We start from the raw sequence: 27,514 nt of genomic DNA, 5'->3' as shown, positions 1-27,514 counted from the left end.
CATGTAATAACCATATCAGGTCCCATTCTGCACACTTTATCATGTGAATCAAGCTCACAGCTTTCCAGTGGCTCTCGTTACAGTACATCAGAGAAGTGGTTTTTGACTTATTTTCACATTTATCCTGGTTTTGGCTTTGCAGAACCCTTTGAGAGTGTGAACACGCGCAGCTGCCATTCCCCAAGTTTTAGCAGAGTTCGAGTTGTCCAGGGTTAGGTCAGGGGATATTAAAATAAATACTCGAATGCAGGAACATTCAGCATAAAACAACTGTATATGGAATCTGTATACCTTTGTAGGAAATAGGATGCAGAGGTAAAAATAATCTGAGCATCTGTTTTGCTGAAATGGTTTAGAAAACCTCTTGCACTGATCCTTTCTTTTTTGTCATGTCTTTGGAATAAGATGTGTTAAAATGAATTTGTGCATGTTTTACAGGTAGCAACAGCAGAGCCTTCAACACCAATAGGCTTTTTTCATGTAAGACATAAAGCATTTGACATGGAATGTACTATTAAAGCCAGACCGAGGGGGGAGAGGCATTCAAGGACTGATTTCCATTTCAAACTGCATTCTGGCACTTTGTACTCCAGCACCATTGGTGGATCAATATTTAATGCCCAGAGATTCTGGCTCTGCAGGAGTCATGTCAGGGGACCTCTAGAGCCAATCTGCTTGGGTAGAGGAGTGATAATTATTCATGGGCTCCTGCCTCTTGCTCCTTCTCTTGCACAGCCCCACTCTGCTGACTCAGTGCCTTATTCAGTCTTCTCTCCCTCTCTCCACTGCTGTAGCTGGACCCCTTTGCCTTCACCACCTCTGAGAGCCTGCACATCCTACCATGGCTAAAACAGCAATGGGTAAGAAAACGCATCTCTTTTTCTTCAGCCAGTACAATGGCCACTATTTCCTAGGACTGCTTCCTACACTGGGTGCTCTTCTCAGTGCCCCTGAAGTTTAGAAAAAATCAAGACAACGCTAACCGTATTTTTAATTTCTTTGATCAGAAAAAAAGGGAGGGGGTGTGTGATCTTTTAAAGTCCTAACCTGAGATCAGATTAAGGATTTACTGATGGGGGAGGTCAGCACATGAGCACAGCCTGATTTTGAAACGGCTTTCATTATTTTAAAGATGAATATATATATATATTATGGCATTTAAAAAAAAAAAAAATTAAAAAAAAAAGAACCGGAAAGTTATCCCCGCTATAAATATGCCTCCCACCGCCCCGATACCCCTCCTCGGCCGGGGCCAGCGCTCCCCTCTGCTTCCGAAACGAACCGCGTGGGGAGGAGAAGAGGGAAAACGAACGGCACCACCGAGCGGCACCGAGCCCGGCGGGGGCGGGGGGGCTGCGGGCGGCGGCCCTTGGTTGGGGGGGAGACACCGGGCCGGGCGGGGGGCCGTGGTGCCGGGTCGGGGGGGGTGCTGCAGCTGGGCGGGCACCTGCGGCGACGCGCACTGCGGGCCGGCCGCGCCCAGCCCGGCGCGGGGGCTGCGGGGGGGCGAGGAAGAAGGAGCCGCCTCTTGCCTGCTGGCCCGGCGCTGCCCGCACCTGCAGTCTGTCGGGGGGGTGATGGGGGGAGACCGGGAAGGGAGGCGGCGGAGGTGGGGGGGCTGAAGTAGGTCACTGCATCATGGATAGCTGGTATTTTCTAGCGTTCCCACCCTGGTTTTCTTTCCCAGGGGGTTGTTATCTTGCGTTTTTCAGCTGCAAGCAAAGCATCCTCCCACCCGCCCCGGCTCCCTTCCCCCGCCCGCCATCCCTGGCCAGGAGCCGCACCCTGCGCCGCCCCCCGCCCCACCGCTGGGCCCCGGGGAGCGGGCGGGGCGCTCCCCGCCGTATCCTGGCCCCGGGGATCCTGCGGGTCTCGGGGAGCACTTTGTCCTCGGGTCCGTTCTGGCCACAGACACCCCCCCGCCTGTCCCGGCGGCGGGGGCGCAAGGCAGCAGCCCGGCTGCGGCCCCTTTGTTCGAGGGAGGCTGCTGGAGTGGGTGGAGGAGCGGAAAATCGCAGTGGAGGGTGTGGGAGCGAGAGATGGGAAACAACTGGCTGCTGGAAGCATCCAGACCCTATTACTCCTTGATTTTTCTTTTTTTGGGGTGGGGGGGGATGAGGCAGGACCTGCGCTTGACGCATTCAAATTCAAGTTTTTCACAATCACTCATCATTAAAGTCATGCACACACAAATCCCACAAAATGAGGATGAAGCGCTCCAATGCGATTATTACCCTTCCCCAAGAAGCAAATCCCATTCAAATTCCCATTCTGTGCAGACTCTGCTATCACTTTTAATTATGTAGCACAAAGTTATATCGAATCCTCCTGGTGCTGGCTGTAACCGATGCATTATACATTTCTTTATCTGAATGCTGATGTTCTGCTCCCGAGGAATGGTGGGGATTGACAGCAATTTAAACCTGGCTGTGGCACCACTGGGAACAAGGCATGAGACAGCTGTAGGTGCAAATAAAGGAGGGAGACAACGGCTGTGGGAGTCTGGCCAGCCCTGCAGTGCCGAGCACGCCGTCCCCTCCCCACTGCAGCAATCTGGTAATCAGTATTGATAATTTGTAGTCGGTCGGAGACTTATCACTGCAGAAGGCCCTGTTAGGAATTCTGTCACTAGGGAAGAAAGGGCTCTTCAGCCTTTGATTAATGATCTCGCAGCACACAAACATAAAGGTTCCTGCAGCAAGAGAGATGCCTGGAATCATTAGCTTTGCCCAGAGATGGATTGACTATGCCACGCCAGTTTGCCTATTAATACCTGGTTAACAAGCTACATATACAGGCAATAAAAAGCAGTGTAACTGCCCAGGTTTCTAAAAATACTAATTAGAACAGCATTCAATTACAAAAAAAAATGAAAGAAATTTTATTAAAAGCATTTTCCCTCTTTAAACTCAGAAAGGTTAAAGATTCTCTTCACCACTGCTTTGAATCTTATTCTTCCTTGCTGTAGTTTTTTGTAGAGAAAATAAGGATCTAGATAGTATATTAGTCATACGTCCTCAGTCATACACATTTCCAGTTACTGCTAAATAAGCTACGTTTGTTTTGTACTCTAGCTTTACCCAATAGACCACTGAGAGAATTACAGAGTGCCTGATTTTTTTTTCCCCCGTTGAGCACTGTGTTTTGCAAAGTGGCAATAAAGGCTAGATCCTGCTGCCACTGGAGCCAACAGAACATTTCTAATCAGCTTAAGCTGGCCCGTTATTATGTTTCTGGCCCTGGTCCAGCAAGGCACTTAAGTAGGTGTCTGAGTTTGAGCATGTCAATAGTCCTGCTGGCTCTGGGCAGAACTCTTCACATAACTCAGGTTAGGCAGATGCTAAATACCTTGATAAGCCTGTGTTTATATTCTGCCATAGAAAGCAAAATTAAGCCTCATTTTCTCTTAGGCTCTGTTAAATAAAAGGTTTTCAAGGAAAGCTCCTTTGGCTTACGTAGGAATTTCAACAGCTGCAAGAACTTCTGGAGCTCAGTACAACCTGAACGCCCATTAAGTTCTTCCTTCTGTTTAGTTTACATAGTATATGAATGATGCATACCAGGCACACATGCACAAATCTAGTTAGTTAGTTAGTTAACTTATATTTAAGGGTGTCTTATTTTAAAATTTCATCTAACATGACTGTATGACTGTACAGAAATTCTGGGAACTTTTATATTGCATCCTCCCCTTGACGCCATCTTCCAAATGAAGTCTGGATTGTATGGACGGATTCATTCATACGTTATGCTCCCTACCATATGGGATGCGTGTAACATAAATGGGCAGCTCCTGCAGGTGGGGTCACTACAGACCTGATAGGCCACGTAACCTGGTTGGATAAACTTTCTTAGGGTATGTACATGGCAGTGTGAGGGTGAAGCAGTTAGTGATGCCCCTGGAACTAAAAAAGGTGTCTGAAACCATTATTTCATCGTTTCCTTGCAGTGTTTAATTTAAGGAATATTTATTACGAAAACATCTTCAGACAATTACCACATAGAAAATCTCAGTCACGCTTATGGTTCTTGTTTATTTTATAGGAAGTTGTTTAACAGAAATAAATGGGATATGTGTTAATAATGCTTTAAGGAAGTCTTTTAATTCGGGCTCCTTTTGAGGTAGTCAGGAATTCTGTGAGGTGATAAATGGGTGGGATTATGAGGATACGGGAATTCAGGCAGGCCCACGATGCCTCCTTTGCATATCTCAGTAAGACTGATTAAACTGTTGTAAAAGTACTTCAGAGTTGTTCTTCTATTTTGTCATTTGCATTTTAGTTACAAGCTCAGACCTCGATACTTAGCTTGATGGATGCAGTGTCACTCCTAAGTTTGTCTATTAAATGAGTACTACATTATTGTTTTATCTGGTATATAAACATACATATGAAGCGATAAATAAGTGTACGGTTGTTGAGTTTAACTGGTTCAATTATTTTAATAACTAGTTTGGTTTTTTTTACTGCAAAGGGGTAAGCATTCTGCCTCTGATCTGCCAGTGCACTTAAACAATTGCTTGATCTTCAACAATTGCACATGAGTGGTCATCTGGACATCAGTGGCAGCGACAAGCTTCAAGTTAAACAACATATGGCTAAGCACCAGCCGGAATTTGGACTGAACACTCTCCTTTCCATATTATGCAGTTTTTAGCAGAAGGTTTTAACCTTTCTCTTTTATAAATAAATACGATTCTTCCCCTTCTATAAATAAATGAATACAAGTCAGCAGTGAATTATTTTCAACAGTCAGAAAACTACTTATCTGAATAGACAAATAGGAAATTACTTTAAGATGAGAACATATGTAGACAAGATTCAGAAAAGAGTTTTTGTCTCATAATGTTAGCAGAAATGTGATTTGAGTGAGACACCATTTTTCCAGATTTTGTCAAGATCTAGCAGAAGAAACCTTTCAATTAATTTATTTTTCTGAGAATTTTGATTACTAAGCTAATATAGAGTTGTTGGCAAGTACAATTCACTAGAGAACTGAAGGTTAACACCTATTCACATTCTTTTCCTGTTTTTAAAGAGTGGATTACTCTTTCTGCTATTGAGAACTGAGGCAGTAATAATTTAAAAACAGCCCATATGGCTAAGAATTTATATTGCCTCAAAGCAGTTCTTTACTTACCCTGTGAAGTGTACAAGCAGGAGGATGGAGCGTCATCTATTCTGTCATCTTATGGAAGAGATCCCATAACATGCTGAGGAAATAAAAATAAAATTCAGCAGCTTGAACACTTCCAAAATGTTCTCTCACCTCCACCTCCATCACCTCTTTGTCCAAATATAAGCTCTATTTAGACTAAAGGCTTCCCTATTTAATGATGTGTTCCTGTAATTCATTCACTTAGTTTTTGCCAATTTGAATTTCCTTTCATTAATTAATTAAGCCTGGAAATTATTTTTTTTAATTTCTCTGGTATTTGTTCTACAGTAGTACATTTGTCTAGATCACACTTTGCACAACTATTTTTTTACTATAAATATATGTGCAATCTAACCTCATGGTTAGATTTTTCTCAGGTGACATTTATACTCATTTCTTTTGAAAAGAATTCTCCATTTTCAAATTAATAGCATTAATTAAAAAAAACCACTCTTTACAGAAGAGAGATGGGACACTCATATCCAGCAATATATTTAGATAGCATTTTAGCCTTCGAAGACTGTAGAAAATTAACTAATTAGTTCTCCTAAGAGGCTTCTGTGAGGAGGAGGCATTATTATGTAGTCTGAAACACAGAGATCAGAGGGTTCCCGTGACAGGGAGGTCTGGGCAATACTTGACCTGCGCAGCATTTTCATGTAGGTCTAATTTAACTACCTTATTAGTTCACAGTCAAAAGGAACAAGACATGTTCAGCGCTCCTGAAGAACATCAAGCCCTAGGTGTCTTAAGTAGGCATCCTAAAATGGCGTCACTCCAAATAATTGATACAGTTGGAAAATTACCTCACTAAAAGCTTTGCTAAAGATTGTATGGCAAGAAAGCCACCACTTGAATGTAAGGGACTGAGGGTGGCTCCTTGCCCAGTGACCTGTGGACAACCACGCAGCTGGCAGCGAAGTCCTCCAACAAGTCTTCTCACAGAGTGTGCTCCCCCCAGGCTGTATATAGATTGAGTACATTTACCTTTCAAATTATGTTATCAGACTTCAAAGCCCTTTATTCTGGCACCCTCCGCAGTTCTGCCCAATGCTTTAAGGAAGAGAAAATATCACATCATGAACCAGCAGTGCTTGCTTACCTCTGCAGTAACTACCTTAAAAAATCCAACATTAGTTCTCCACACAAGTCACCTTTATAAATTAAAACTGTTGCTGTTATCATGTGGCTTGTAGAGAACATGTCTTCTTCAGCAGTATCCATAAAATGGGTGATAGATTAACCAACTTTGCAAATGAGTCTTGCCTCACTGGAGCCAGTGGAGTTCAGCCACTGGCCTCAGCAAAACCAGCTGATCCTTAGCCCATGGGGACACAAAAATCCGTAGCTGATTTGGAGGAATGGCTGCTATTCACAATTCTTTCTAGGCTACACGCAATCCTCACGCTATGAATTCCATGGATACAGTCTGAGGTGGTGTTGATTTTCATTCAGTTTGAAAATACTGTTGATTCCACTTGGAAATGTGTGTTCCCATGTGAACATCAGCCGACAATTCTACCTGGGGCACATTATCTCAGTCCTGAAAGGTGCTGGGCACCCATGACTACCGTGCAGGCAGTATCTATTGCTCTAGTTCTCAGCACTTTACAAAAACAGAAAAAAATTGCTTTGGAGACCTCAGTCTGCAGAGACCTGCATCCTCAGTCCATAAAATGGATGAATGCAGAAATGTTGGCCCCTGGGAACAAAATATTAAAGACATCTTGCATCCGAGTAATACCAGCATACAAAGCTGCTCAGTAATTATTTGATTTTCTCTTCCACTTACTATGTTTTTCTTTTTCCTGTCTGCTAATACATAATTTAACAAATGAAATGAATTTAAGCTCTTTGTGCCAGGATGTGCTGTTAAACTGATGCACAGCGTCTACACGAAACATTAGGCTTTGCTGAATACATTTAGCAATGTTATTTTTTGTAGGTGTAGCTGTCTAATCCAAGAAGTTAATAAATAAATTATAATTTATGCATTCATTCTAACACACAAAACATCACTGTTGTAGCAGTTTTTGTGTGGAGGAATCATGATCATTCACGTACACAATCACGGAAAAGGATTGGTGGGGGTTTTTTTCACCAGTTTTGAGCCAAGGAGGTGGGTTAGTTTAAGGAGGTGACTGAAGATAGAGTTAGTAAAGCTCTACGGCACCTGTGGTGGAATGCAGGTGTGACTGTACCTCCACAACACGTCGGGAAAGGTCAGTTCTTCTGGCCATTGCTAAGATCTTCCCAGAGTAGGTGTACTCATCACCCTATGACCAGAGGGAAATACAGGGGGGAATGGTGAGACTTCAACAGTCCCTTGGGCGTTTTACCCGCAGCCACAGAGAAGCCCTTATTTGGTCTTCACCATCATGGTGGGAGGAAGAAGAGGTGGCAATGCATGAAGTCCTCCCACTCAGCCAAACATTTGGTGTTTGGTCTCCAAGTGTGGCACTGGGATGTGGTGGCCCTTGTCCCTGCATGTCTTCCCTCCCTGGACAACAGCAGAGCCACCAAGCTGTGGCCCCTTCCCTCCCTTCCGTAGGAATGGCATCATGCTGGAGAGAGGACAGGAGAACACACAAGAGGAACCATGACCTCCACCTACTAACTGGGAAGCTCTGGTTTATAGGACCATCGCTGGATTTTGCACGATACAGCCACTGGACAAAAAATAGAAACAGCTGTGGGAACAGAAAATAAAATTCAAGTTTTATTGGGTGGCAATTAGGACCCTTCAGCTTGAATCCCTCATTTCTGAAAGACATTGAACCCAAGTCTGGCAGTTCCCAGTCCAAGGTGCTCACAGTTGTACCAAAGGGCAGGAGTGAGACACCCAGCAATGTTTCTCCTCAGCTGTCCCTGCATTTATGGAGGACCCTGTCCTATCTCTTTGTGAAACATACTCTCTGAAAATAGGCTACACTAATTTCTTCAGAGGACAGGACTGTTTTGGAAGAACACGCAATTCCCAATATTAGGGGATTAAACATTTCAAGTCTGAGACATCCTTGCTTGTAGAAAAGAAAGTAGCAACCTACATGCAATGCAGCACCAATTTGAAGAACACAAATTGTGGTATTTATGGATTTTCATGACATCCCTGCAACTGTGTAGGAATTTGCAGAATCGCATTTTGGCTTTATAAGCCTGAATTTTTCTTAAATATCATTTTAGGCATCTAGCTCCTTTACTGGATTTGTCCCTTAATCATTTTATGACCTGACTTTCTCTTCATTAAGATGGGGATAATATCTTATACTTACCTCAGATTTGGGATAAGAGGTTATGTCCCATACTGCATTGAAATGTGTAACAATGCTCTAACGTTATAGAAGTTGCAAAAATCCATACCGATCAGATTAGGAAACAGAACAATTTACCTTCTAAGGCTGTATTAGCATTCTGTGCTATCCAGGTACTTTTTATAATCCTTAGGGAATTTCATAGGTAAAGAAAAAATAATGATACATATATTTTATACTATGGATTGGCGTAGAAATCTACAAATTGAGAATTTAACTTAAGCTGAGATATACTTTACCTGAAGCTAGCTAAGGCACTTCTTAATGTTTCAGGGTTTTACAATAAATTTAAATATTTTCAGTAGTCATTAAGCGACTATGTAACTATAACTTTTGATCTTGATAATATTTTTGATCTTTCCTAAAGTTGTTGAAAACACAAATTGTCCTTTTTGCCTAAGATTTCTGATAGACACATCTTAAAATTCATCCTCGGGTTTCCACTAGGATGGGTCCTAATGGGATTTCATTGGCAGGGCTCCCTGAAGTGTCTAGTATTATTATGGTTATTATTTTTTCCATTTCAAAAGACTGAATAAATCAAAGCCAGGTCAAAGATGCACAAATATTTTTACCTACATTTATATATAAAAATGTAGCAAAAATTAAATTTTTTGGTTTGCTAGTATATTTGTACTGCAGATCCTCCAGTTACCTGGATGGAGCTGTAAGAAATGTTTGCACACTCCTAGGAAATCTTTTAAATTAAAATGAATGCATGAATCAAGCTCTATAATTTTTCAAAGACATTTTTTGGAAGTGAAATTCCCTTCTGTAACCCATTTCATTAGCCTTTACTAAATACCACATTTAACTATTTTGATATATTTGTTTCTTACATCATTCCTTTGAAAAGAAAGACCAATTGATGTCACTCATCAGTCGTATTTATAGTCACTTGGATATACAGTCTTTGTCTCCAGGTACCAGCTTTTATTCAATTTATTACGTAGATGTAACACAAAAGACTATTTCTAAGCTAGTATCTTTTCTATGTGTTTTAGATGATAGTTTTTGACGCTCTCAAGACTGCAGTCATGGAGCTTTCGCTATTATATGTTGTAGATAGGAAAGAAGCTCATACTCATGGTGGTTGGAAAACCAAAATGTTGAATATTTGTCAACAAAATACTTGTTCTCAAGGCAAAAAGCTTCTTGCTGGGGAAACGATGTTCTACCTCTAAACATCATTATTTTCTAAGTAGAATATCAATAAGGACTTCTTAGGAAAAGTAATAGTAAGATATTTATTTTAATCTGCATTGAGGATTCAGGTTATTCACTTTTGAAGTACATTCACATTTTTTGCAGTGAAACATTAAGAGAAAAACCTTACTTAGAGAATCATAGTGCATTAGGTTAACAGTGTAAAGAATTTCACCTTCTAGTGTGCAAGGTCTGAAAAACAGAATTAAATATGAGAGAAGTACTTTCAAGTGCTCTGCAAAATTGTAATTATTGGTATGCATAGCTTGCCAATGCTATTCTAGAGCATGGCATCCTGATCTCTTCTGCACAAAAGATGTGAACAGTACTGTAAAGTACACCGTGTTATGGTTCTTAAAGGGTAGCTACAAAGAAGATGGAGACTCCCTTTTTCCAAGGAGTCACATGGAAAACACAAGGGGTAACGGGTACAAGTTACTCCTGGGGAGATTCCGATTGGACACTAGAGGAAAATTTTCCACAATGAGAACAATCAGCCATCGGAATAATCTCCTCAGGGGAGTGGTGGATTCCCATCACTGGACACTTTTAAGATTCAGCTGGACAGGGTGCTGGGCCATCTTGTCTAGACCGCGATTTTGCCAAGAAAGGTTGACCAGATGATCCTTGAGGTCCCTTCCAACCTGGTATTCTATGATTCTATGATCCTATGATCCTTTTATTTCTATTTCATATGGCTCTGAACTTTCTTGTGAACAATCTGCCATCCTAATCAGAGTTTTCTCTTTCCAATTTCCAGCGCTCCTCTGGTCCACAGTGACTAGGAGGAGCAGTGCATGAAGCATCACTATCAGCCCATGTGGAGCCAGTCATGTCCAATACAAAGTGCCTTCAGAGAAATTAGTTGTAAAGGTTGAACATGTCTGTCCCAGCCATGGTTGAAGCCTGAAATCAGATGTTTCAATGACTTATTCCACAGCCAGGCCTGGGCAGATTTTTCATGTGAGGAATGATTTCCTGGCACGAAGTGCTAGAGCCTTTCAAACAAATACAACAAGTGCTCGTTTAGTTTACCACGTGCAAGCTGTGTATTTTTCCCTAGTCATCTTCCCAGAAATAGTGAAATGATTTTTGCTAAAAGCTTCTCCAAAATGCAGCAAGAGGCAGCCCTCCAGCCAAGAAAACTGTAGGCCAAATTGTTGTAATTTAACAAAGTAATACTCAGCGGAAGGACTCCCATATTTTCTAATGCAGTGCAAGTAAAAAAAAAGTGACACCAGATGGCAAATAGCGATGGCTCATGGTGGCGTATGGGTCACACATTTCAGTGGCTAAGGTGTGCAAAGGCCAGGAACACCAGTCTTGCTGGAATTAGATCCTAAAGCAGTGCAAACCTATGGTAGTAGACCCATGTTGGTTTATGTCTGATGAGCCCCCTTTTTTCCCTTTAAATCTGATGAAGCGGCAGCTTAGGAAGTAAACATCTCCATTATTTTGAAGAGTCGTATGAAAGCCAGCTATGCTAATAAAGGAGAATTTGATTATACAGGAAAAGAGACTTTTTTATATGAGAGAAAGAATTTGATTATATAACAAAAGAGAAAAAACAGGCCATTATAAGTTGTCATTTGGGTATCTCCAGCTCCTGTTACTTTTATAACACACTGAAGATGTGACCAAGCCAGGCCTGGAAGTTCCATAAGTCTGTTATAAAGGACAGGCTGAACAACACAATTTGATTTGCCTTTAATGACAAACTTTTGATGCTGGGTTATGCTGGTGCACAGCGCCCTGGAAATCTAGCTATTGCAAGACCCTTTTTTATCCTAAATGATTCAAGCACCCTCACACCAGAGCCCCACCGAAATCAATGGAGCTTCTTTGCAGGGATTGACTCCTCATGTGATTAATTTAATAGCAGAGCAGTGCCTCCGATTTCTTCAGGATCCTCTCTGTGTAAGTGGAGGCGAATACTGCAGAAAAAGAGAGGCAGAGAGACAGAGAGATAAACAGCTACAGAGAGAGAAATAGACTGACAGAGCAAACGAATTCTAGAAATCTTCAGTAATATTTCAGAACGGGAAAAAAAATCAATAAATCAAAAAACAGTATAATAGAGGGAAGGAGAAGAGAAAGATGAAAAACAGAAGTGGATCATGAAAGACTTAATTGTGAGCAGTCACATTACTGAAAGTCCATATAAATTGTTATAGCTTAGACATCTATGCATCAAATTTACATCTTCAAAAATAAATGCATTTCTTTTATGCAAATCTGAGTAAAGCTATTTAAAACACAGGTCACTTTCTCTGACCAGTGGTTCTTGTTATAGTTTTATTGTAGTGTCAACTGTAACAAAAATATCCTACCAGCAATTGTTCTATCTCAGCCAATTTAATCAATTCTGAATAATATACTAATTTCTTTGAACAATCATCATGGTTTCAAAGAAGAGGCTGTCATTTTTTATTTTTCTTTTTTTCTCATTCATTTTACACATCTTCTTATTAAAGTACTTAATAATATTTATAATCTATGCCTAACTGTGATAAATTTTAGCAATATGCTGTTGAGTGGTATCGTTATTTTCTTAATGGAGGCAATCAAATGTTTGAATATATGCATAAAGACATGGCAGGATACAATAGTAGAAGTATAAATCAGATAATTAGTAATAATAGCTGCATAGATAGTTTAGTTAAAGATCATACAGAAAAATCTGAAAGCCACAGAATAACAGACATGTGATGAATAGTTCAGAAAATAGAAAGCCCCCCAGAAAGCATCTATTAGATAAAACTTAAATGCACCGAAGTCAAAGAGGACTTTCCGACTGACTTAAAACAAGGCTGGGATTTCATCCATGAATGATCTGATTGCTAATAAAACAGTATTAGTTAACTCAAGATCAGGAGTGACAAAAACTTCAAACTATTGTAATTAATTTTACTGGGAGATAGGGTAAGTTCATGACAGTAGAATGACGCAGGACATGGGCCATATCTTCTACATGGGCTTCTGGAGGACCACTGATAAATGGCCACAGTTCAGGGCGTGCTCAAGCTGAAACTTTATTTTAGCATACATGTTTTGCATGCATTTTTCCTCAGGCTAAGAAAGGATGTGACAAATTGGAAAATGCTTGTCACCTAGCAGGAGTCAAAGTTATTGAAAATTTCATCCATCACTTCACACAAGCCACTCCATTGATTGTTGTCACTGCCCAAATCAGTTTTACTAAAAAAACTCCAAAGAATATCCAATTAAATAAATCTCTCAGATTTATTTTATGATCTGGATTAGATCTTAAATTTGACCTATATAAATGTTTTCAATTGTGCCAATTTCTGGTTAAAATAGGAACGTTTATATCCACATGCTCTATTTCCAACACAATTTTATGGTTTTGCTCAATAACAAAACTTGCAGAGAGTCCAGATTTGTTGTGCTGCATAAAGTAATACTCACTGATGACCAGACTGTTATTTTATTTGCAACCGTTCCAAGAATGAAATGATCATTTAGATACAAAATCTTCCCAGTGGGGCAAAGCCAGAATTTAAAAGGATAGTGACAATAATTCTCCTTATTTACTTTTATGTATCTTTTTTATTGCCTGTGTCTATTCTGTATGGCTTATTGCTTGCTTTGCAAGCAAGCTTAAATGCTGAGAGAGTTTTTACCAAATCTGAAAAGTTACTTGGAATGGTTGCATTTCAAAAGATGTAAGATGACTGGGGAAGTGGTCTATGGTGATGGCCACATCTGAAGTCCAACAGCTGGACAGCTGGGGTCTCTCAAGACAAGGTGTTCTCAGAACGTGGCAAAAGGAAACCATGAGGTTTTTTGTCAAGCAAGGAGGTAGGATGGAGGGCAGTGAGTGAGTAAGTGACTGGGGAAAGAGCCAGGAAAGGAGCACGAGGGGTTTGGTTCTACAGTGTGCTGGGGATGAGCTCACCAAGAGTCTGCAGCTAATGCACAAATCCTGAATGATAGAAATAGTGCAGAGCTCCAGTGAGATGAGATGCATTTTTCTGGGGAGAGCAAGCACTAAAAGGTGGGTATAGCAAAGAGGAGTGGAGCTGGGGTTGTATGTTGCTAGCAGGCCCTCCCTCCCACAACAGCACACATGAAATTGAGCTCATTCAATTGAACTATGAAGAAACTGGTTGGAGGGACATCTAAAGGTTATCTAGCCTGTCCTCCTTCTTGAAGAAAGACAATCACCACTTTGCATAGCCAACTCCTTAATGGATGATCTCACAACTTACCAAGCTGTGATTTGTGGCTGTTGTTCCTTCTTATTTAACTGGAAGAGTTTGAGTCTGTCATTTCATTGATCTTTCCTTCAAGCGGTTGTAAGCAGCTAGCATATCATGCCCAAAGAAACAAACCTGGCCCCCTCCACCACCCTTCGCAGGCTACATGCTTCAGGTCCTTCATCTGCTTGTTAACCCTCACATGTTCCTCCATGTCCCTATTAAATTGGGGGGCCCAAAAACTGGATGCAGTACCTCAAGTGCAGCTCCACAGCACCAAATACCTTCAGTCACTGGTGAATCCAGCCTTCCCTCCTGTTTAGTCACACACATCTCTGCTTCTGGCCTGCTTCTTCTCTCCATTTCCCCAACCTGACCCCATTAAAAGAAAGGTGGAAGAAATAGCAAAAAACCCTTCCTTGTGAGAATTTCAGGGCCAACCTACATATGCTCAATTTATTTCTGTAAATTTATTTTAAAAAAAACAGTCCCTGCCCCAGTATCTGTTCCTATTTTGTTGCTTAGACTTCGTCTTTCAGCATTGACACTTATGGGCTTATGCAGCCACACACTGAAACATCATCTGAAATCTCACTTGGGCATTTGTACTCTCTTTATGACTGTGTAGAAAACTAGCAGAAAATTTTCTTATGTCTTTAAATGCTGTGAAAATATATTTTCACAGTGAACATGTTGACCACTGAAATGTCTAGAAGTAGCCCAAGTTTCTAGATTTGTGGACCTGCCAAAAGTTACTTTTCCTAGTCATTCTGCTGCCTGCTTGTTAGGAGATAACACCAAATGAAAAGATGAGTTTTACAGAATCTGCCTCGTATAAACATGGTTGATCAGGGAGTTGCTGTCATTTTTGCTTCCTCTGTGCAGTGCTTTCAAAGTCCTTCAAAACCTAAAGACATTATGTTTGAACCAAAGGATTTCTCCAGGGATAAACACACCCTTGATAGGCTTCCTACATAGGCAGACTTTCTTAAATTAGGGACTAAATTTCTCTAAAACTAAAAATTCAGTCCTTTGGAATATTTTGTAATCCCACATATACCCAGTTGAGTAGACTCTTAAAATTTTTATAAAAGCATTTAAATTTCTATAGTCTTTGTTATGAAAAAAGGGAATTAAGACATATGATGTAAAACACCAGCATATAAACCAGAGTATCAGGGCATCTGCAAGACAGTTTCCATTGTCACACCTCCTTGGGTTTAAACACAATCCGCCACAAATACGAGTTACATCGACAGGCATACTCTAATTAAACATTTTTATACGGAAACTTAACAGTCATTTACTGAGAGCTTATTTTGTTCTGGCATTCAAATTTAAAATAACATTGTTAATTAACACAATTATAATGTATATGCCATTGTTTGTATTATTGCAAGGATAGGAACCCTTCATTTTTAAGTAATCTACTTACACACATCATTTGCAATTGTGTACAGAAAGCAAACTAATGCCTTTATTCAAACTGATGAGACATCCTTATTTTAAAATGTCCCACAGAATTAAAATTCCGTTCAAAACCCAGAAGAAAATTGGATTTTTCAAACTGTCTCCTGTCATTGTCTTTTGCATTTTGACATTTATTCGGTAATCATGGCAGCCAGTAAGAATGATTGTGTAGCATAAAGATGCAGTTACACATATTTGGCGTTGGATTAAGTACATTAAATACATATTGATTGCTCAAAATCAACCAATAAACTTACATTAAAAAAACTTTATACACTTTCATGTATAGACACATATATATAAACTAAATAATAAATTGGTCTACGTGTTTCCTATTCAGACCCTGTAAAATGGGTTTTCTAGGCTATATGAAATGATTAGTTTGAGAGGTACCTTCCACAGCCCTCACAGCAGCACATTGTCTCTAAAATGGATTCTCCTGATAATTATGGTGTGAAAATAATTACAATAGGTTCCACAAGCAGCGAAATGACTCAGTAAGCAAGGAATACATTTAATTACTGGAAGATAAAGATCAAGAGTCCAACCCTACTGCAAATTTTAATTGCAGTTATCCCACATAATATAAACATAAATGTCTACTTAGATGATTGCCCTCAGCATTTCCTTTGCCTAAAGCCAAAAAAAAATGCACCTTGCAATTAAATTCGCTTATTGTTTTTCGAGTCTTAAGTTATGACTTACTAATATTTTGGCTTTCATCAGTTCAAAGCACAATTTTTAAAATATTGGAAGACATCAAAGATATATGCACTTTGGAGTTGTACAGGATGTGTATTAATGAGGGTTGTGGTTACAACCCCTATATGAATTATAAAAAAAAAAGCCACATTTTATATCTGACTTACAGTTCTATTAAAACCACACGTATATCTGATCCCAGAAAAGTGGCAAGGACCAGACTTTCTGTTCATGGAAGCTGGTAGCAGTGCAGCTCTGTTCCCTTGATTGAGATACTCCAGAACAGCTGACACTCCTTGAGTGATGAAAACAGAAAAAGTTAGATTCTTTACCCATTCTTTCTTAATTGCCTTCTTCGCTGAAGTGTTTAGGGCCATTCCTTTGCTGTATCAATGGCTTGCTTTCAGAACGTGCGGGTAATTCCTAAAATGTGCTCTGTTGAGAAGTCAATATGGCTCTTAAAATAATTTGACTGTAAAGTCAGTCCAAACATGAGGAGGAGGGATTTCATAACATAATTGAAGAAATATCAGTACAAGCCCAGAAAGGATCTACTGTGTCCAGATGAAAAGAAACAGTAGCAGAACTCATTTATCAATTGTGAAAACTAACAGTATGCCAGAATTATGTCAATACTCTCTAAGCATGATAATACACAGCCGCCGTGGAATAAAATGACATCCAATGTCAGTGGGTGATGCAGGGCCGGGTGATGCAAGACCAGGAAGAGTTTGTCGAGCCTACATAAAGGGATCAGGGTGATGCAAAATTAAGTCAGTGGAAGCCTCTGAAGAGATCATCAGGAAAAACTGAATAAATGCCACCATTCCAAACACACATGGCTGAGGGCGGGATTCAGAAAAATAAAAGAAGTGCTGGCAGTCTGTCTGTCACACCCTGCTCTAGTAACCCAGTCTTACTGTGCTGAAACAGAACTGGCAGCACGATTCATACCTTGGAAAGATGCTGTTTGATCATAGTAAGCTACATAACTATACCATTGCTGTTCTATTTCATCATCCTTGATTTGCATCCTCACTCAAGGGGCTTTTTCACCAGCCAGCACCCAAATTGTCTGCAACACTCTCAAAGAGACAGCCTGTGCCAATGGAGGTGTCACTCATCCAGAAATCAGGAGACCTGTGTTCTCCACGAAGCTTTCCTACAGAGCGGGTCTGTGACCTGAGGCAGTTTTTTTTCACCTCTGGGTCATTTCTCCCCTGGCATCCCTTGCCTGTCTTTCTCACTTACACCATGAGCTCTTTGGCACAGGGTGTTCGCATCCGACATGTTTGTACAGAAAGTAGTGCAGATCTCAGCTGGGCCTCCACATGGTCCTGCAGTACAATAAACGAGGTGACCTTAAGAGCGTGCTGGGACACAGCAGCCATCTCCAATAGCCTAGTCCCTGACTGCTGGGTGCTCCAAGGGAAATGAGTGTGCTCAGCACAAGGACCAGAAGTTGCACTTCCCACCCAGTGCCTAGATCACCAGCAAGCAGTGTGGCCAGCAGGTTGAGGGAGGTGATTCTGGCCCCTTACTCTGCCCTGGTGAGACCCTACCCGGAGTACAGCTTCCAGCTCTGGGGCCCCCAACATAAGGACATGGACCTAAGTCCTAGGACCTAGGACCTAGGACCTAGGACCTAAGGACATGGATTGAGTCCAGAGGAGGGCTACAAAAATGATCAGAGGACTGAAGCACCTGTCCTATGAAGACAGGCTGAGGGAGTTGGGGTTGTTCAGCCTGGAGAAGAGGAGGCTCCAGGGAGACCCTATAGCAGCCTTCCAGTACTTAAAGAGGACTTACAAGAAAGATGGGGAGGAAGTCTTTATGAGGGACTGTAGCGATAGGACAAGGGGTAACAGTTTTAGACTGAAAGAGGGTAGATTTAGATTAGATATTAGGAACAAATTCTTTGCTGTGAGGGAACAGGTTGCCCAGAGAAGCTCTAGATGCCCCATCCCTGTAAATGTTCAAGGCCAGGTTGGATGGGGCTTTGAGTAACCTAGTCTAGTGGAAGGTGTCCCTGACCGTGGCAGGAGGGTTGGAACTAGATGATCTATAAGGTCCCTTCCAACACAAACCATTCTATGATTCTAAGCAGAAAGATGTAGGCACACTGCCATTGTGGTGTCTTTTACCTACGTGACAGGGCTCCTGCACGTTCAGGCTCCTGCAGGCTCTGCAACTTCTGTCCTTCCAAGCCGTAACCCAGTCCACTCCACACCTCACTTGTTAACAGTTACAAGGACACAGAAGAAGTACCATCTCCTTTACAAGTCCTTCGCTGGTGCTGCAGCCACCAGTGTGGCCACAGGACCAAGCCAAGCATCACAGCTTTGCACCCAGGAAACAGCATGGCTCAGGAGGCTCATAGGTCACTTCTGATGGAAAGATCATAAATCTGGGAGTTGTCTTGCTGCATGAACGTCCTGAAGCAAACACTACTAGGTGTCTGTTATGGCAGGCTAGTACAAGTGGTAGCCCCAGTCTCAGAAATGCTGAGACAAGACAACCTGTGTACGGCAGGGCTGGGGTGGGTGTGTTGAGGAGAGTCTCTAAAAAGCCTTCTGCTTTTCTGACCTTTGCACATGAACATTAGCATTCCTGAAAACACCACTTTTAGCCTCAGATTCTGGTTCAGTGCTGCTTACCAGGGGGATCTTCAAAGCCATGTTAGTGGAAAATTTTGAGTGAAATATCTGGGGTTTTAAGCCATTTTATACATAAGCTGTCTCAGAAGTAAGAGTTTTACAGCTCTCTGTGCTGGCAAAAGAGTATGTGACAACCCTTCAGGCATACGATGCAAAGGAAATACATTACACACAGTGAGCATTAAATCATGGAAAATAAATCCACCCATTCAAAAGTTCCAGGCCTTAAGATTTTGATCCTTAAATCATTCATATAAGACTCTGGATGATAGCTCAGGGGATAGAGATTTTTCTTGAGAACAAGAAAATTAATGATAGGATCAGACCCAGAATGATTCATGCAGAATCATTACTACTACTCTATCAGTAGTCCTAAACTAAAAGTAAAATTGAGGATTTTTCTATAAGACACGACAGAGCAAAGCTTGCTACAATACCAGTCAAAAGAGAGTGATTTCCCCATGTGCAGGTATGTAACAAAACCAACAACAGTTCTCAAGCAAGTAAGGTAAGCCAAGGAAGGAGGGTTTTTTCCTCCTGCTGCAGCTGCTGCTGCCTATTCCCCTTTTCTTTTACCTTCCAGCTCACATATTGATGCCTACATGACTTTCACATTTAGGTGATAATAGCGTATCAGGAACTGTCTATGGCTGTGATGGCCTCTTGTGAAGGTTGGTACAAGTTCAGCTTCTTAAACATCAGCATCCTGCCAAAGCATCTGAAGAACAGGAGTAGAACTTCTCACAGCAAAAATTTAAACAGCTGGTTTCAGTTAACCAGCAGGAAATAAAGCTGTCTTAGGAATACTGTGGCCGTTGCGTTCATCCTCTCCATTGTCTTCAAAGTCAGTTTTAGTTGCTCACATTCTTTCCTACATAAAGAGCTGTATGAGAGAAAACTGAGGGAAGTGAGATGGGGTGTAGGGGTAAGGAGGGAAATATGGGGGGGGATGCCTTGAAAAAATTGCAAAGGCAAGGCAGACCTTAAAGAAGGAGGTCTTCTCCCACTGTGAAAAAATAATCTCTGGAACTTTTGTTTTCATCCTGGCTGAAGTTCCCTGAAGTTCAAATGGATTTCAGGAGGGCTGCAGACCTCCGTATTAGCATTGGGCTCTGTTGCCTTCTCCTCAGTCCTGAAGGACTGCTGGAACGCAGCTACCAAGAGCTTCCTCACGCTGATGTGATGCACTGGCTCTCCAAAGGGTTGTCTCAGAGGAGAGTCTAGCGCCTGGCTCTGCCACTGCTACAGACTAGTTTCTGCAGAGCTGGAGAAGGAGGAGAGGATTACCCACAGCTTCCTTGTCTGGCTTCTGCTCTTTCCATGTTTCCACCAGCGTGCAATGTCGTGAGGCTATCAGGGCCCTGAGTGCACTGACAGGCTCTGGACAGGCAGAGGTCTGTATTCCTTCCACACTGGAAGGAAATGTGTGTGTGTGTGTGTTTGTTCGCATTTCTGTAAACAGACAGCACAATCTGGCCCAAGGCTCTCTAATAGTGACTATGGCAAAGCATCTGCATCACTGTTTGTTTTGAGTTACCATGACAAGATATTTTTTTTTCCAAATTAAAAAAAAAGCCCTTCCATTATTATGACAATGTTGCATTAGCCTGATGAAGTAGTCCCATTAACTCATGTCACAGATGACCATAATAGCCAGGGTTCAGTAAATGGAATTTCTCATTGCTTCAGCAGTGAAAATTACATAAACTGAAATAGTACAAAATAGTAACTTCACTTCTTAACACTCTGACATCAGAAAATAAAGTGAACGAAGACATTTGAATCCAATCACACATATGAAGTAAAAATCATAGACATGGCATCTGGAGCAATCCATTTTAGTCCAAAAATCTGTAGTCATCATCAGTGATTAAGCTGTAAATTTAGGGGCAATTTTCAGTCAGACTTATGCCACCTTCTAATCTGCATGTTTGCGTGTGTTTGCATCTACACACCATAGATGCAAGAAAATCATTATTGGATGGTCTTGCATAAACAAACAGCTGCTTGTGTATTCCTTGGGGTGGGTTTTCCAGGCAGATTCTGTGCTGTCACTTGAACTATGCTGTAGAAGTGGCACGCAAGGGCTTGCACTAGAGGACAGGGTTCATTGGTACAATTTGACACAGTCTTAGTAGGAAAGTGAAGGGTCAGAGCTGTCGCTTGCATCTTTTTTTGTGTTTTGAAAAACTGATGTTACAGTGCTCCCTAATGCTTGATTCCATCCCAAATCACTTTAAAGCTGTTTGTTAAACAGATCTGTTATTGAAGAGAATAAAATTGCTAATAATTCTGCCAAAACCTAGGTAGCTTTAGTGACTTTGGAATGGTCATGAAGGTTACAGAAATTAAGGCCTAAAGCTACTTTTTAAAATCCGCAGTTGCCACAAAAGCAGATTAGATCTGTTCAAGTTTGTTCTTTCTCATTTTCTGGACATATGGTAAGCAATGTTGACAGAGGAAACTCAATAATTCACAATTTTTCCTCGTTGTCTGTTTCTTGTTTCCTTTTCATAGTACCTGCTCCCTCTATGGCCTAGATACAGAAATATCACAAAATTCAGGGGTAGGAGACATGACCAAAACTCCATACTCATCTTTATATTAAACTGCATTGCAGCATATGAAGAGAGCAATTTTAAAGACTTGGTCACCAAAGGATGGCCCCAGGTGAGTGGGGGTCCTGTGCCACCTTTCCCAGCAGTGAAATAGGTGAGCACTATAGGGCATTAAAGAAGCAGTTCTGTCCAGCTCATCTGAAGTGCCCTTGCTTTGAGCCCATGAGCTGTTAGTACAATTTAAAGCAACCTTATTTTTGTTGTGGAAAGTGGTAAAGCGCACATGTATATAAGGTTGCAAGATGGACTTGCTCCAAATATTCTGTTGAGCAGTGTTTTGCATTCAGAGAGACAGTCACAAAATAAGCCCCACCTGTGTGAACCACCAAAATGAGATGTCACTCCTGACCGGGCTTAAGGGGTGGTTAAGATACATTCACTGCACAGGCTTTTGTTTTCATTCCCTCCATCACTGGTAAATCCATAAGCCTATAAACATCCCCATGTTTTCTGACAACGGAGGGACATTCATTGGTCTTAAGACAACCTATTGAATTTATCTTAGACGTCTCCCTTGGAATGGGACCAGTCACTCTCCGATGGTGCTTATCTCTCCATTGACCAAAAAGAAAGCTTTCATGACTGCTGCAAACTAGATGTCTTAAATATTAGATAACCAGCATTAATTAAAGTGAATCCCGGACTTACATCTCAGAGGAGAGCCAAAAACTAAATGACATGTAGAATATCTGTGACTCGTGCCCCACCTTGAGTTTTACTTCCCTGAATCCCATGTACTAGTCCCAATTCTATTTCTCTACTTTACAAGCACTTACCATGCAGCTTTTTTCAAATACCCCACCAGCTATGGGGAAACAATTACATTTATGATCATATAACACCATTTCATTTGACAGGAAAGCATGCAGCACACTACTAAAATGGATTATAAAAAAAAATTACTGGCCAACAGAATGTGCCTGTGGGTGTTCACAAAATGACATGGTGTTTCATGATTTAAAGCATTGTCTTGACGAACCAAAAACTGTAGCACCTGAGAGGGAACATTAACAAAGTGAAATTTGTAACAAACTGCTTTGTCAATAACATCCATGAGAAATCGATGTAAAGGATGGCTGTGGTAGGTCTTCTGTACCTTGGGTTTCATGCTTCACCTAATCTTACTTCTCACTCCTGCAGTCTCTTCCAAAGCAGAAAACAAAGCAGGATTTCTGTTCAGTCTCAGAAAACTGTCTGTCTCACAGACACCTGGCAAGGGAACACGGGCTGAGCCATGTTATACGTGGCACATTTTGATCATGGGCAACGTGCCAGGTTCTGTTTCCCTCCAGGTGTGCCGAACTTCAAGAACTATTTGGCTAGTGGGACTTGAAGTGTGAAAAATCAGTAATGCTTTATTATATGCAGACTGGATTCAGTAAGGCAAAAGGCATCAACAGATTTGCCTTCATCAGATGTTAATTATAAGTAACATTTACACTTATCTCTCTGCTTTCATGTGTTAAAAATAGTCTTGCTTATGAATAACGGTCTCTGCTGTGACACAGCAATCTGTCCTAGCTGTACTTTGCCAAGGAACAAAATGTGACCCAAATTGCCCATGGCCCATCAGTCAGGACAGATTTTCATTTTACAGTGTAAACTGTCAAAAATTCCTTATAGCTGTTGAATAACAGATGAGAACAGACAGGGTGGGTTTACCAGTGTTTTCTGTAATCTTCCTATTTTTCCCAGCAACAAATAAATGGTGACTTCTAAAGGCAGCCATAACACTCTTCCTTATTAGCTTCACTCAATGAACAAGTGAGCTGCAGGACTGGCGGTGGACTCATTTTCTTAAGTTAGTGGAGGAATGTGGGATGTATCTGAAAAAGCATACTATTTGAGATCAGGAAAGCACTTTCAAAGAGAATCGCCAAAACGCCCCAGCTGACCATGCTTTGGTTCACATTGCAGAGCAATCTCAGAGTGCACAAACTGGTTTACTTGGTAGGTTATGAAACTGGAAGATGTGTGTTAGTAGTACATCTAATATGCTCCAGGCACTGATGGCTGGTCAGATCATGGGACCAAGCTAGCATAAAGAAAAGACTCACAAAATACATACAGCATGGGCATAGAGTCCTTGGAATTGTTTCCCTCCAGAAATCCAGTCCTGCTGTGCTTCCCTGCTTGCCCATGAAGCCCACTGGTGCCCATGAAAGCCTCCAGGAGATCCTATCTGGACCAGAAAGGAAAGAGCTCACAAAGAAAGAGCATGGAAATATTCACCCAACACAGGGAGTGGTTTCACAGTTCCTAAACATAGCCGCTAAAAGTAATGCCTGAAGTTTGAGAAAATGGTGAGACTGGCTTAAAACAATGGTGTTTAGGTGCATTTGTGACTCATTCAGAAAAAAGAAATCATGCGTTCTTGAGTTTCAAAGCTGAGTTTCTTCTTCTCTGAAGCAGTCAAAGGTTTTGGGGGCATTAGATAATATTTCTAAGGCTTTCTCTGCAACTCTGAGTATGAGGATTTATTTAAAAAAAAAAAAAGAGATTCTGAAATAATCACACAGCTTCAGAAATTAAGATGACCTGTAAATATTAGGATATTCACTTCTAGTTTTAGCAAAAATCAGTGTTCTGCTCTTGCCTAACTCTGAAGGTTTTAATGCATCTAAACATTTAAATCTTGCTGCATTTAACTAAGAAGATTCTGTTGCCATCTTTTGTCAACACTGTTCTTTCGTAGCAATTTCCCTATCAAAGCTTTTGTAGTATTACGATTACCATCATTTACTTTCCTTCGTTTAACTTGCCCAGTTAATGGAATGGTATGTACCCTACATGACTGCACAAGGACCTATATAATTAGCAAGTCAGTTGAAACACATTTGGAAAATAAACTTTGTTGCAATCACTGCTTGTCTTAAAGGTTTTTTAAAAGCTCCACTATAAGACAGATAATTTTTGTGCCTATTTCAGTTAACACAAGAGGTCCTGTGTAGGTTGCGTAAGTGTTGTGCTGTTGGCTCTCTGGCCTGTTTGTGCTGTCTTTAAATAGAAAAATGATTCTTTTGGAGAGAACAGGCTTCCATGGCTAAAACACTAACTCCTTGGGATTTAGGAAAGCACAGTTATCTCCCTGTTCAACATGCGTGACATGGGCCAGCCACTATAATCAGGCCACTAACTGGACTAACGTTACTACTTTTTTTTTTTTTTTAAATGTATGGCAGTTAAGGAAAGGACAGCTGACCAAAGCAGGGCTCCTGCTACTCAGTGCTGCCAAATAAGCTGTTCTTTGCCTGGTCAAGGGGAACAAGTCATAGTGCTGAGGAGGTCCTTCAGTTCCTTTGAGGCCCTCAGCCCTTTGGTCTCCAAGAGAAAAAGAGGTACTTGTCAACACGTCAGGAATGGGATGCATTGCACACTCTCCCAATGGCCACCCGAGGCAGAGCAGGACTCCTTCCCATGCTCTCCTGCATCATCCACGTGTTGTTTGTTTCCCAAGGTTGCAGCAACCTCCATAACTTGCTGTGAGTATTCAAGCCAAGTTCCAACTGTGGTTGAAGGACTTTCTAGGACAAATGGAGACTAAATCAGTACCATGAAAAAAGAAAATGCAATGCTTGTAAAGCATGGAAAGTCATCCTAATTCTGTCAGTGGCCAGAATGAAATAAGACAATCATTTCACCAGCGTTCTTTCAGTGCAGTTATTGTGCTGAAAGGAAGGAGAGCTGAGCACGTTCTTATCTTTCTCCAGCCATGTTTTGCAGATGACAAGCTGGGAGAACAAACACCTTTTTCTAATTGTTTTAAATGCTGATAGAAAACAAGACATATTTAATGTCAGTCAAAGATAAAAAACAATAATAAAGGCCCCAAAAGGCAGGATTCCTAGGACGCTGGTTTGCATGTCTCTTTCTAAAAAGCTATTTCAAGGTATACATTGTAGCAGTGATTTAGCAGACTTTGTACAAGAATGTTGAGCTTTCAGCTTCATATCTTGTAACACTCAATCCAGCATCCATTTTCTACATGTTTAGCAGCCTCCCAGGCAGCCTGCGGGGTCTGCTGTGCACCCACTCCACAACCTCTCTGCTGAAAAGGATGCAATTTTGGTGGGGCAGGCAGCTGGCTGGGCAAGCCCTCCTCAAAGGACAGTCTGGTCAACCACACCTGTGCTCTTAGAATTACGCATGCAAGTTAGATGCTTTGTTGGATGGAGGCTTAAATGAAAATATCATTATAGAACCATAGAATCATAGAATTGCCTAGGTTGGAAGGGACGTTTTAGATCATCTAGTCCAACCATCAACCTAACAGACAGTTGGACATGATTTGTCTCTTCAGAGGATTTTTTAGTTACTCCTTGCAAATTGGTACTTATATTTCAAGCCAAAAAACTTGTCAAGTACAAGCTCCCTTGACAACCTCAGTTCAAAGAAAAAAACTTCAGTACGCTCTTGACCTGAAATACTGGCTTTCAGCAATGGTTTCCGAAAAGCTGTATGTCCTTTGGGTGGGTTATTTAGTGTTCATTATTAGAGGCTCCCATGCAAAACTTAATTAGATTGCTCATCCACTGACAATTAGAAATCCATTCCTGAGTTGATGGATCATTCGAATACCACCATTTTGAGCAGCGCCCAAAGGCTCACAAGCCCTCATCAATCTCAAGGGCCTTTCTGAGTAGGAAAAACAAATTAAAAAAGCACAAGAGCATCCACGAGAAAGGTTGAATCACAATTTCATATGTATCCACAATTTGAGGATCAAAGGGCTGTCTGATTTTCCTTTAGTATCATCAAGGATTAATTTGTTCTAATCTGTTAAGTACAACACTTTCAGCCACAGTTATATTTTAAGCCATGTTTTCACGTGCTAGCAGCAAAAGTGTGTCTGCCTCTGTAGATGTGATTTTGATAGTAGCAGGGATTTGTATGTGCCAAGACAAATTCTGAAGCAACCTTCCCCCTCAACATGTATACTTTCTGCAGTGTGGGCAGTGGCTAAGGTACTGCCCAGGGACTCAGGAACTGGGTCTAGCCTGAGCTCTGTCATTGACCTGCCAAGCGACAAGTCTATTTTCACACTTACGGATGACAGCAATTAGAAAGGGTGAATGCAGAACATTGTATAATGGTTAGGTACTGGTATCACCATTTCTAGACCAACTTCTCTTCAGTCCATGACTGGAGCCTATAGGCATTACAAAGTCAGTAAAGGGAACACCGTAAAGGTAAATTACAAGGGTATTTATTGCATCAGCTGATATACACTAGACCTGAGTATGGAAGCAATGTATTTTGGAGAGTAAGTGAGGAAGGAAAAGCTTTGTTTGAAGTAGTTACGCATATTAAGGACATTATGCAAAGGACTTGATAAATGTATCCTCATTTCTGGTTTTATTTTTAATTATCTGGATGACATTTTCATTTGTAACAGATAATGTCTTTAGCATCTGCCTATGGCAACACACGGGCAGCATTTCAGAGCTGTTCTCAATTGCATTTGGATACGTCAGAGAATTTGTAAGAGCTTCATTTCTCTCCACCTGCCAGGAGAGAGTGGAGTCATGGCACTCTTCCAATGCTAAATACATTTCCTGGTAGCTAGATTGACTTTCTATAAACCAGAAAGGGCTGTCTGCATTACACCCAAGGCTGAGGTCATGTATGAGACCAGACGCAGTCTCTGCAGTACTGAGCATCTCTTGTGCGATTTGATAAAGGCTCAATGTTCAGAAGAAATAGTTGAAAGTAAATATTCTAGAGAAATCTGCCAGGTGGGTGACAGAGCAGATTTGCTAGTCCCCAGCCAGTGACCTCAGTCAGAGATTCACTAAGGAGGAGCTGGGGAAGTGAAGCATGCTAACAATGTCTCTTGTTTCAGCTTACAAGGAAAAGATGAAGGAGCTTTCCATGCTCTCTCTGATCTGCTCCTGTTTTTACCCTGAACCTCGCAACATGAACATCTATAAATATGATGGTAAGTGACTTTCACTGGAAATCATCCCGCAGGTCAGATAATGTGCTAATGCTGGGAAATGACTCAGTTTACCGTCCCGGTCCATAATGTTATTCAGTGGATGTTTTGCTGATTTAACAATTAATTTGCTGATTTTGGCTATTACCTTCTATTGATTGTGTATTACCCATGATGCTGGATATTGTTCCTAATAGCAGCTAACTAAACTCTTAAAGCTAGCCCTCTCATACTGAGC

The 27,514-nt window shown here is 41.2% G+C and overlaps 1 protein-coding gene across 1 annotated transcript in view; it reads left to right on the top strand.

Annotated features, from left to right (window-relative positions):
* Positions 1-734: 734 nt before the first annotated feature.
* Positions 735-27,514, top strand: part of STMN2 (stathmin 2) — a 39,675-nt gene continuing 12,895 nt past the window's right edge. The window contains exons 1-2 of the mRNA XM_054191712.1: positions 735-860; positions 27,184-27,279. Of these exons, the coding sequence (XP_054047687.1) occupies positions 842-860; positions 27,184-27,279 (115 nt within the window). The 5' untranslated portion in view covers positions 735-841. The remainder of the gene's footprint in view (positions 861-27,183; positions 27,280-27,514) is intronic.

The sequence above is a fragment of the Rissa tridactyla genome, chromosome 2 (assembly GCF_028500815.1).
Source record: "Rissa tridactyla isolate bRisTri1 chromosome 2, bRisTri1.patW.cur.20221130, whole genome shotgun sequence".
NCBI classification, from domain to species: Eukaryota; Metazoa; Chordata; class Aves; order Charadriiformes; family Laridae; genus Rissa; species Rissa tridactyla.
This window is presented reverse-complemented; position numbering and strand designations above follow the sequence as displayed.